The sequence below is a fragment of the Nematostella vectensis genome, chromosome 13 (assembly GCF_932526225.1).
Source record: "Nematostella vectensis chromosome 13, jaNemVect1.1, whole genome shotgun sequence".
In the NCBI taxonomy this organism is placed as follows: domain Eukaryota; kingdom Metazoa; phylum Cnidaria; class Anthozoa; order Actiniaria; family Edwardsiidae; genus Nematostella; species Nematostella vectensis.
Window position 1 is genome coordinate 1697814 of NC_064046.1, and position 11978 is coordinate 1709791.

The 11978-nt window shown below is 41.5% G+C and overlaps 2 protein-coding genes across 3 annotated transcripts; one reads left to right on the forward strand and one right to left on the reverse strand.

Annotated features, from left to right (window-relative positions):
• Positions 1–3702: 3702 nt before the first annotated feature.
• LOC5507308 (3-ketodihydrosphingosine reductase) lies at positions 3703–10115 on the reverse strand. Of its 2 annotated transcripts, XM_032375901.2 has the most exons (11): positions 9972–10115; positions 9745–9834; positions 9444–9500; positions 8783–8845; positions 8535–8630; positions 7750–7863; positions 7114–7191; positions 6939–7022; positions 5358–5441; positions 4523–4624; positions 3703–4335 (listed from the first exon to the last, which is right to left on the reverse strand). In XM_032375901.2, exons 1-11 carry the CDS (start codon positions 10074–10076, stop codon positions 4231–4233), a joined length of 978 nt encoding a protein of 325 aa, XP_032231792.2. In that variant the 5' UTR covers positions 10077–10115; the 3' UTR covers positions 3703–4230. The 2 variants fall into 2 exon arrangements, with proteins under 2 accessions (XP_032231792.2, XP_032231793.2); XM_032375902.2 differs by lacking the exon at positions 7750–7863.
• Positions 10116–10318: 203 nt separating this feature from the next.
• Positions 10319–11857, forward strand: LOC5507313 (peptide deformylase, mitochondrial). The gene has a single exon (XM_001627908.3). The coding sequence runs from the start codon at positions 10341–10343 to the stop codon at positions 11031–11033; it is 693 nt and encodes a 230-aa protein (XP_001627958.2). The 5' UTR covers positions 10319–10340; the 3' UTR covers positions 11034–11857.
• The last annotated feature ends 121 nt before the right edge of the window (positions 11858–11978 follow it).

An 11978-nucleotide genomic window follows, 5' to 3' on the forward strand; every position in this document is an offset into this window, starting at 1 on the left:
GGGAGATGATAGGTAGAAAAATTAATAGATTGAATAAGATAACGTTTTTCTTATCATACTCTTTATGGACCGTTTCTTCTTTCGCCAAGGTAAGTCATCAAAACAAGAGGAAGATAGTGAAGATGTACTGGGGGTAATTTGAACTTTTGGCCTCCACTCCTCAAAGATCTCTCCGTTATTTATGAAAATAATTGGATGGTATTAGAGATAAAATACACAGCTATGGCTTCTGAATTTGATGTTGTTGTTGTGTTTTTTTTTTACTTCTGGTTCATATCGTTCATATGTACATATCGTTGCAATATGACACGAAGAATTGTAAGCATTTCGAAAAGTTTACATTTCAATGAAAACTGGGGAAAAGAGCCGCTAGCCTTATTTGCCTTTCTTCATAAACTAATATAATATCTTGTGTATTCAGCTGTGTAATTGTAAGATGTTTCTTTAAAGGCACGGCAAAGAAATTATGCCCAAAATGGAGAAAATTTTTAGTCACTGAAGAAATTTTCAGTCAAAAATATCGCTAAATTAACATTAAACCTAACCTATTTTTTTCAATAACTATATCAAGGATTGATGTCATTTGTGTATCCCATATACATCCCCTTTTTGATGTTGTAATTCAGATTAACGATGATTGAAAGTGCGGTGGGCATGGAGGTACAAGGCAGATCGTATCGTAAATTCGTGGAAACATCACGTACCGATTTCTTACATTTCTCTTCTCTTTCTATATAAGTCTCATGCAAGCACAAGCGCATGCGCAACTCGAGTGAGAATCGGTCAAACACAAGCGCAACACAAGTGAGAATCGGTCAAACACAAGCGCAACACAAGTGAGAATTGGTCATACACAAGCGCAACACAAGTGAGAATTGGTCAAACACAAGCACGATACAAGTGAGAATCGGTCAAACGCAAGCACAACACAAGTGAGAATCAGTCAAACACAAGCACGATACAAGTGAGAATCGGTCAAACACAAGCACGATACAAGTGAGAATCGACCAAACACAAGCACGATACAAGTGAGAATCGGTCAAACACAAGCACGATACAAGTGAGAATCGGTCAAACACAAGCGCAACACAAGTGAGAATCGGTCAAACACAAGCACAACACAAGTGAGAATCGGTCAAACACAAGCGCAACACAAGTGAGAATCAGTCAGACACAAGCGCAACTCAAGTTAGAATCGGTCAAACACAAGCGCAACACAAGTTAGAATCGGTCAAACACAAGCGCAACACAAGTGAGAATCGGTCAAACACAAGCACAGCACAAGTGAGAATCGGTCAAACACAAGCACAACACAAGTGAGAATCAGTCAAACACAAGCACATCACAAGTTAGAATCGGTCAAACACAAGCGCAACACAAGTGAGAATCAGTCAAACACAAGCACAGCACAAGTGAGGATCGGTCAAACACAAGCACAACACAAGTGAGAATCAGTCAAACACAAGCACAGCACAAGTGAGGATCGGTCAAACACAAGCACAACACAAGTGAGAATCAGTCAAACACAAGCACGATACAAGTGAGAATCAGTCAAACACAAGCACAACACAAGTGAGAATCGGTCAAACGCAAGCACAACACAAGTGAGAATCAGTCAAACACAAGCACGATACAAGTGAGAATCGGTCAAACACAAGCACAATACAAGTGAGAATCGGTCAAACACAAGCGCAACACAAGTGAGAATCGGTCAAACACAAGCACAGCACAAGTGAGAATCGGTCAAACACAAGCACGATACAAGTGAGAATCGGTCAAACACAAGCACAGCACAAGTTAGAATCGGTCAAACACAAGCGCAACACAAGTGAGAATCAGTCAAACACAAGCGCAACACAAGTGAGAATTGGTCAAACACAAGCGCAACTCAAGTGAGAATCAGTCAAACACAAGCACGATACAAGTGAGAATCGGTCAAACACAAGCACAGCACAAGTGAGAATCGGTCAAACACAAGCACAGAAAAAGTGAGAATCGGTCAAACACAAGCACGATACAAGTGAGAATCAGTCAAACACAAGCACGATACAAGTGAGAATCAGTCAAACACAAGCGCAAAAGAAAGACTGTTGTTGTATTACCGTTTTGCGTGACTGACGTGACATATCATGACTGTTGTGTGACCGTAACCTTCTTTTGACTCTTAGTGCAAGGCGTGCCTTGCGTGACATGCTACGAGAGAAGAGATGCACGTGTGCTAGCTGGTCCTGCGATGGCAATCCTTGGGACGAGCCACAGGTATTGTAACATTCCAGTCTAATTTCATAGGGCAGACAAACTTATGAGGCAAACAATGGGAGCCTTAGTTTAAGACTTATTTCAAAGCGTCCCCAGAGCAAACGCAAGAGGGAGAATGTTTTTCGGGGTGCTACTGCCTCAAGGCCTGTAGTCAGGATTTTGAGCGGGGTGGTTCGTTTTTCCATTTCAGAGGACCAAATTTCCGGTATACTCCTCTCCTCGCCTTATAACATTAGGCAATCAATCTTGTATTTAAAATGTTATTAATAGGGTACATTTTAACATATAACGATAAAAATAAAGATTATTATTATAAAAAGTTTTTATAGTTATTTTAAAGGCATATTGATGTGCACGGTATATCTCCAGCCAAACGTGTTATATTTTTGTTTGCTCTGAGCGGACCTTCAAGCTGGGTGTGGGAGGGTTCGTCCGAATTCCCCCTGGCTACGGGCCTGGCCTCAAAGGAGAAAAAGAGACCGAGCGACATTGCTTGGTACACAAGAATTTCCGTACATTTAATTTGTATTGACCTTGTATTTACTCGTTCTATAGGAATCGAAGTGTGAAGTCCCATATTGTGGACTCTTTGTGGACAGGTATTCAGGGCCATAGCAGGGGGTAGGGCACTGGGGGCATGTCCCCTCCCCCCCATATTTTAAAAAATTACAAGGAAATGACCAGAAGGGGCGTGGCTGTGCCCCCCAATATTTTCTTAATGTTTATGTATTGTGCCCCCCCCCCCCCAATATTTCGAGGAATGCTACAGCCCTGGTATTCTGCTGCCACACGATAATATCTCACCATCTCGGAGCACCGGTTCTGTCATTCGTTCGATATCCGTTTTTGATCACTCCAAGATACGTCGTATCCTATTATTCCTTCTTTATTTTTCATATTATATATTCCAGGAAGTTGACCAGAAGAGATCCTGTCACTGCAACAAGTATGACTGCGGGAATTCTTGGGACTCCTCCAAGGTACAAACAGACTTACCAGGTTACTTACCAGGAGGGGCGAACAAGGGGAATGGCCTGCGTACTATAGCCTGAATGGCCAATTACGACAAATTTCAGCCTGGGCTGAGTTTGAGCATAGGCTGAGTTTTTCTCCCGGTTAGGGCGGGCTGAAAGTTCAGCTCGATATCCCCCACAAATGTTTGTAATCTCAGCCCGAGCTGAAATTCATAATTTAATCGGCCACTGAGGGAGGGTGGGTGGTTGAGGTGAAGAGGGGGCGGGGATACGTAAAGGGAGGGGGGATGGTGAAAGGGCTGAACCGTCAGATAGCCTCTCATTGTGTTTTATGCTTTTTTTTTTTCTTGTCCTTGCAGATTTAGATGGACATTTCACGGATGCTGTCTTTCGATCAAATAACCCAGAAACGTAAAACTCCTCTCTATTTCAGCACCAATAAAAATATAAAATAAAAACAATGCAATGATTCAAAATAAGAGTAATTTTATTTTTGATATCATTGTCCCTCTCACTTATATTTCCCAACTAACGCAATAAAAAAATCCGAAAGAGTGGACCAAAATATTTGGGGGGGGGGGAGGAGTTATATGATAAAAATCTGACGACTCCCGAAAGAACTGCCATTGCAGTATCTCATTTTCTTGATATTTTTGTCTACAAATAGCTTGTCTATTGCGAGTCGGAAGTGGTGGACGTTGTGGGGGGGGGGGGAGGGGGATGCGCACCCCTTGCACCCCCCCCCCCCCCCCTGGGTACGGGCAGGGCATGGTGAAGGCCATTTTCTCAAAAAGGGTTAGGGCTCCAGTTTGCTATCCTCTTCCACCCTTGGCTGAAAATAAGGGGTTCCAAAACATCTGACCCCTTTGAACGCCCCTGCAGATCTCATATAGTAATAATTTTCATAATTAAACATTCCATCACACAGTGCAAGCAAAAACAAACTCGCATTTCTCCCTAACAGATGAATCATCAGTGAGAAATGTGAGAAGTTCTGTTAGTGAGAAATGCGGGTTCGTTTTTGCTTGCACTGTGCCACGATCTTGTCAAAGCCGGTAGCAGAAATCACCATCACCAGCCGCAGTAGTCCCATCAGTGAGATCTGTTAAACACCAAACAATTATAAGCCCTTTAAACCATAATCTTATTACATACACCTACACATAATTTCACAGCTGAAATAATGAAAAGTTACAGAATTTGGCAATATAAAACGTTTGGAAATAAAAACACCGAGAAACATTACTTAACATAGGACACGAACCTGTGTAACTTTGTGAACAGAGTACCTGTTGAATCAAATCCAGCCAAGAAGTGGAAGGGGCTGCTCCGCATGTGACTATCTTCATCGCCCATCCTTCTACACCACATGAGATCAAAAACTGTCGACACTACAAACACATCATATAAAAACAATGAATGGATTTACAAAAATCTTCTGGCTTCCTGATCTGAGGGAATAGCCATGACTGACTACGGAGCTCCCAGGTATTACATAAGAAAAAGGCGCAGATAGTTTTGCTTTAGATATAAAGGACTAACATTAATGTGCGCGGCATTCTGGCAAGGACTGCCAGAACATGAGCGTGGCTGTACTCGACTGCCGGATAAATTATTCTTACTGCTCTTTTCTGCAAAATTCTGTTAGAGGTTCAAGACCTGCCAGAACAAGAGCGTGGCTGTACTCGACTGCCGGATAAATTATTCTTAGTGCTCTTTTCTGCAAAAACTCAATTGCCTCTTCTGGGTAAGCAGGGAGCGTGGCACAGGCAGGAGCAGCGTACTCAAGCACAGACCGAATTAGAGCACAGAAGATTAAAACAATATCTTCCTAGGGAACGTCAGCCTTTTTAAGCACACGCAGGGCATAGAGCCTTTTAGTCGCTTTCTTCACTATATGATCCACATGCCCCCAGTTCCCCACCCCCTGCAACTGCCCTGCCCTGAGTCGGTAAACGAGGGGTTCTTTAGTGAAAATGATGTTCTATCATCTTTGACAACTGATCTTGCTTAACACCTATATTGCTGCTACTTCCTAATGATTCATTTCCTTCCTCTCAGATTATCCAGTAGACATATTGTAATAGACTAGGTCCTTGAGCAGACAAATGGTGGGATAGGTACCTTTACTCCCTGGAGAATAGTTTGCGCCACCTGGTCTGGACTGAACAGCCCTGCAGAGCCACATATTAACTTAGTTTCTTCAGGCTGAAAAACAAAGACTCCTAATGATTACAATGAGGAAAGATGATAATAAGAAATAAAAGGTAGAAGGAGGGGAGAAATGCCCAGGCTTAGGAATGATAAGGCACACAAAAGAAGGGAGGGAGGGAGAAAGAAAGAAAGGAACAACAGATAGTGGGAGGGAAAAGAAAGGGAAAGCATGAAGTAATCAAAAGGCAAGGCCCTTGCCAAGTCGTGGATAATAAAATGGTAATTTGGGACAAAAGCTTGGTTTTGGTGCCTTTTAACCCATTATGTAGAGTATGAACCAAACCAATAAATTTCTTGGCTTTATATGGTTTTATTTATACATAGGGTATTTTGTCTTAGACAAGTGTAAACAATGGTACTACTGTTATTTTGGAATATATCTAGCTCAGCATATAACAAGACAACTGCTCACTTCGATTCGTACTGTAGACTAACTTTATTCTTTAATTCAGATAATTATATAGTATACACCTTTGACCTTATATGGCATAACAATCACTTTTCACGCAATCATTACATACATAATCAATTACATCATCACTAGTGTTAATCCTATAAATATCTTAATGCTAATACACTAAAGTTATGTTGGAATAACTGCTTCAGGTAAGTCTATGCCCATCTGATTGATTCCCTGGGGACAACCAGTCAACCCAGATACCATTGATTGAAAAGGGCCCTTTAGTCCTCCTTGGGTGATTTTGCTTATAGACATTTAAAAAAACTGATTCCCCCTCTTGGCAGACGAAGTTAAGTCTAGAAATGTTATTCATGGAGACATTGGAAACAATGCTACTCGTTGCAAAGTGTGGATAAATTCTGAAACTTAAATTATAAAAGCAAGAATGTGTGGGGGCTAATTCAGCGAGCATGCATGCAAGAAATAAACAAAGAATTTGGTGGGAAGTGAAAATGGCTTACCAGTGGCGTTTCGTATGTGTGTTGACCACATGATATACTGAGTAAGTTGAACTGATGACGAATGGAGTTTGATGCGAAACCTTTCATTCAGATAGCTTTTTATAGAATGTGGCTTGATTTATTATTGCCAATAAGGCAGGAATGACGTTAAATCACAGTCTTAACCTAACCATCACCACCTTCAAAGAATTCAACTACGGCTGCCATGTTTGTTTTTGACATGGTTTGGAAAACTGCTGACAATAATTCACGGGCTTTTTCCCTGAAACGCTTGTTTTGATTGGCCAAGAGTTGTGATATTAGATTGGCTATGGGTTACACTTGAGGGGACGATAAGTGATACAACCTTGCTAACCACAAAAAGTCCTGAATAGCTTCGCTATCCACGACTTTAAAAGTAGAGGGAGATGACCATTCAGGGTTGGAAGCTGAAGGAGGGGAAAAAGGCAGAGGGGTGGTAAAATGAAAAAGGTGAGAGAAAAACAACAGACAAGGAGGGGGGAGAAAGTAGGAAGGAGGAATGGAGGTTGGTAAAATAACTGAGTACATGATACATAGAGGAGACCTTACCTTTTCTTTGTTCTCATTTTCAAAGCCAGGAGTGTCAGTGTCTGGAGGAAATGCTACTGAGACAGCGACATTGTATAGCTTGGCCTTAAAGAATAAAAATACTTGTGTACCTTACCAAAACATTTGTTGCAATGATTTTGGTGATATCTATCTTAAATGGTGAATTGATCTTTACCTCCATGTATAAACATTCTGCAAATCCCCTGACAGCGAACTTTGATCCCGAATAAGCACTCATTCCAAAAATACCAAACTGGAAAGACAATTATTTATGGAACAAAATGTTTGGATTGTTATATAAGAGAAAGACTATTAGTACAAATCAACGAACAACAAGAGGAAAGGAGAGATATAAACTTTGTGGACAAAAAAGGGGGGCAGAGACTCCTAGCCAAGACCTGTGACAAACCCTAACATACTTTAAGTCAGCAATGCAACATCAAGACATGAGATAATGCGATATCAGACATGAGACAATGTGGCAACCAGACATGAGATAATGTGATATCAGACATACATACATACATACATACATAAACTTTATTTAAGTGTCAAAAGTGTTTAGCTAAAAAACGCTAATTGTGGACACTATGAGACATGAGACAATGTGACAACCAGACATGAGATAATGTGATATCAGACATGAGACAATGTGGCAACCAGACATGAGATAATGCGATAACAGACATGAGACAATGTGGCAACCAGACATGAGATAATGTGATATCAGACATGAGACAATGTGGCAACCATACATGAGATAATGCGATATCAGACATGAGACAACCAGACATGAGATAAAGTGACATACCTGGCCACCTATAGATGAAGTAAACACGACATGACCACACCCTCTCTTCTTCATTCCTTTCATGACAGCATATGTAGGATAGACTGAGCCAAGGTAGTTGGTATTTATCATATTCTAAGAAATCCATATGTCATAATGAATGATAAATATTTGTAAAAAAATGAACCCTCTAATCAGGGCTTCTGGAAATATGCGGAAAAAACTCAAAATTATGCGGGATTCTTCGCTAAATTACGTGGAAAATCAATAATTACGCGCTAAATTACAAGGGATTTTGCAATACATTTTTCTTTAAAAATCAAAATTTTGCAGGATTCTTTATTGAATTATGAGCTAAATTACATGGAATATCAACTTGAAAAGGTTATTTATTTTGCATGAAAATATCTTAGGCAAGTTTTCATTGGCTCCTGGCCACCAGCCAATTAAAAAAGGTATTTTATTATTAGTCCTAGGCAAAGAACGCCTAGTCATTTTATTTGTTTTCAAAATTCAGTGCGAAATATCGCACTCTTACGCACTTTTTACGAGAAATAGAGGTAAGAACCCTAAAAGAACACAATAGCTGTGCAATTAAATGTTTTGTCTTTCAAAATTTAGCCAACTTATGCGGGATTACGCAGAAATTTGTGGATTACGCGGAAAAAGCCAAATTACGCGCTTCCGCACAAGCACGTAATTCCAGAAGCCCTGTGTAATACAAAGGGTCTTACCATCGTAGCCAAATATATGCGATTTCTAAAATATTGAGCATTTGTTTGTGCCAATTTTTCAAATATCATTACCTTAAAGTCTTCAGGTCTTGTATCCTCAAATACTCCACAAACTGCATAGCCAGCACAATTGAATAGCAAGTTAACAGGGCCCAGGGCTAAACAGGCCTAAAAGGAAAGAAATGGTTGAAGCGCTAATATTTAGAGCCCTATTGTTTCATTAGTAAAATGATGCACAGGAATATGATTGTAGTGAACTGGATGCAGTGTGAAAAAAAGCATTGAAGATTAAAAATATCAACAATTATAATGAATCATACCTCATCTATGACTTTTTGTACTGCCTCTACACTTTGACATAGATCAACTGAGAAAACAGAGACCTTAAGAGATAAAGAATGCAATTAATAAATTAATAATTTTCACATTTAAAATGACAACACAGAATACTTTTCAAGTGAAATGCAACACAGGCATACCTGGGAGGGGGGGCATGACCTGGGAGGGGGGCATGACCTGGAAGGGGGGGCACATGACCTGGGAGGGGGGGCATGACCTGGGAGGGGGGCATGACCTGGAAGGGGGGGCACATGACCTGGGAGGGGGGGCATGACCTGGGAGGGGGGCATGACCTGGAAGGGGGGCGTGACCTAGGAGGGAGGGCATGACCTGGGAAGGGGGCATGACCTGGAAGGGGGGCGTGACCTGGGAGGGGGCATGACCTGGAAGGGGGGGCACATAACCTGGGAGGGGGGCATGACCTGGGAGGGGGGCATGACCTGGGAGGGGGGGCATGACCTGGGAGGGGGGGCATGACCTGGGAGGGGGGGCATGACCTGGGAGGGGGGGCATGACCTGGGAGGGGGGAGCATGATACAGAGACTTGGGGACACAGCACAGGGGACACAGCCACACCCCTTCTAGTTGTGTCCTTAGCGATTTAACGACATCTGAGGGGGGGGAGGGCACAAGGATGTCTACCTTTCTCCCTGGCTGCAAGTGTTTCTCCACTTGCTGTCTTGCACCCTCTAGTTTTGCCTTAAAGAAAAATAGAATAATTTTTTTTAGACCCAATCCTGGAACCTCTCGAAAACTATATCTTTCGGTGATCGGATGTATAAAGCATGTTAGATGTGTTAGAAGATTTAAGCAATGTAGCCAGGGTAGCAACTACAACCACAACCACAACCACACCTCACACCGTTTTTGAGTGCCTACCCGTTTTTGAGTGCCTGTCCCTCCTACGGTTATCCCACTGAGGTACATCTCTGTATACTCTTACCTTGTTCCTTGCCAAGAGGGTCACACTTGCTCCCTGCTGAGCGAGTTGTACAGCAAGTGCTCTACCGATACCACTTGATCCACCCGTAACCTGGTCAAACCATAAGTAGGCACAGAAGATAAGCGATCACATCTGAGCCCCGCAATCCCACACTTAGGTCAAGGAAGGTGTGCTAGGCAAAATGGCACTGAACAAAAATAGCCCGAGATTACAGGGATATTGCTTACGATAGCGTGTGATCCATTGATCTGTGTTTTCTTCCTGTAAAGGAGGTCTAACGCGAGTAAAACAGCAATGAACGATGCAAGTCCGATGACAGCTTCTACGAACATGGCGGAGTTGTACTCATGGGGAACACCGCCGTATTGGCTAGCGTAGGCTCTGTCACGCAATTTGTCACGCCATCGAATGTACCTTATTTTTGCACGAACAGTTATTGAAAATTATTTTCATCTTACATTCTCTTCTAGATTACAACTGCTGCTGCATTATATAACTTATAGGTATTATTATTTTGTTGAAAATGAGGGAATTTCACTTACTGCTGATTAGGTGACTGCGGGCGCAGAAGCCGCCATGAGGATAAAACTCTAAAAATGTTTTCAAAATTACTGCTAAGAAACTACGGAAAACTACTGTTTGATGGATATACAGTTACCTATCTGACAAGAACAAGAATCAGGCAGATATCGGAATGGATTCCCAAAGAAATAAAATCGCTTATTCCCCGAGATCCGAAGATTCGACAAGTTGGAGATCCGGTTTTGAGAGAACCCGCCGAAGCAGTGGACGTCACTTTCGTCCATTCCCCAGACTTCAAAGCCATGGTAGATAGACTTGTGAAGGTCATGAGGAGCCATGATGGAGCTGGAATAGCTGCTCCACAGATAGGAGTCGGATTACAAGTTATCGCCATGGAATACACAGGAAAACACATGAAGAAATTAAAAGACAATGGCTTCTCAGACAAGGATTTAAAACGTATGGGTATTGCTATTGTTCCTCTAAAAGTATTTATAAACCCTAAACTCAGGGTTATTAACCCTAAAATGTTGGCATTCCGTGAAAGCTGTTTAAGCGTTGAGGGCCATAGTGCTGTCGTGCCCCGGATGTCAGAGGTAGAGGTGACTGCTCTGGATCAAAATGCCACGCCCATTACTTGGAGAGCGGCAGGTTGGCCTGCTCGTATCTTGCAACATGAGGTGGACCACCTTAAGGGGAACTTGTATGTGGATTCTATGTTGTATAAGACATTTATGAATAACAACTGGCAAAAATATGCCAAATAAAAGAGCAAGTAAAGACACAAACACTGTGAATGTGTTAACCTGGGAAACCAGGATAAATAAATCAATTTCTGACATATATTGTTTTTGCAAGACCTTGTTATTTCAATATAATATCCCTTTTTTCTAAAGACTGGATTTGGGATTAGCAAATGGGGGGAGGGTGCATTTTTTTAAAACTTCCCATTTAAAGTACTGTAGTAAAAAGAAGCCACATTCCCACTTAGCCAATAACAAACAAATATGTGACGGGGGAAAGTGCATTCACAACTAGTCTAGTTCTGGGACCCTTCTTTGATGGCTCTTGTTCTACCTGTGGTTTCGGCGACACCACAGGTAGACCAAGAGCAGTAAAAGAATGGTCCTGGAACTGGACTTATTCAAAACCTTCATAATCCTTTAGCCTAAAGACCTGAACCACAACTAGGTATTTCTGAATATCAAATTATCCTCTCTAGCAAGCTTATAGCTGATACCAACATTCAATTTGTTGTTGTGTTTTTTTATTTTATATTTTTAAATTGCAAATTATTGTTTCGTTTAGATTAAGATAAGATGCTTCTCTATAGAGTGGAAATTCACAAACTGATTCCAAAAGGGCAAGTTAGATCAATATGATGATCCAAAACAGAGATGTCTGGCTACTAAAATCTAGATGCAGTACACAAAATAATCTTGAGTAGCAAAAATTACCAAAATACTTAGTTTGACAAAATTACTAGATTCTACTTATTGAGTGAGTATGTTATATTAACTAACAACTTGTGAATTCTTGCTTGAGTTTGACAATAGTCTGCCACCTCCAATAAACTAATCAAGCCGTCCAATCACTTTTTAGAGCATTTGGAGTATTTAGTTGTCTCCCCACAACAACTCCAGATGGACCCACCACGACTACAGGGCCACCCACCCATACCACACAAGCAATCATCTGCATGGTACGCATAC

Bases quoted from the DNA above. Each gene is read 5' to 3' on its own strand.
- LOC5507308 (XM_032375901.2), bottom strand. From the start codon at position 10,076: ATGTTCGTAGAAGCTGTCATCGGACTTGCATCGTTCATTGCTGTTTTA. The intron at 9,501-9,744 runs GTAAGAGTATAC...TTTTTCTTTAAG, and splicing joins CCCTCTTGGCAAGGAACAAG to GCAAAACTAGAGGGTGCAAG. The intron at 7,192-7,749 runs GTATGTCACTTT...TTGTCTTTCCAG, and splicing joins CTTCATCTATAGGTGGCCAG to TTTGGTATTTTTGGAATGAG.
- LOC5507313 (XM_001627908.3), top strand. From the start codon at position 10,341: ATGTTTTCAAAATTACTGCTAAGAAACTACGGAAAACTACTGTTTGAT.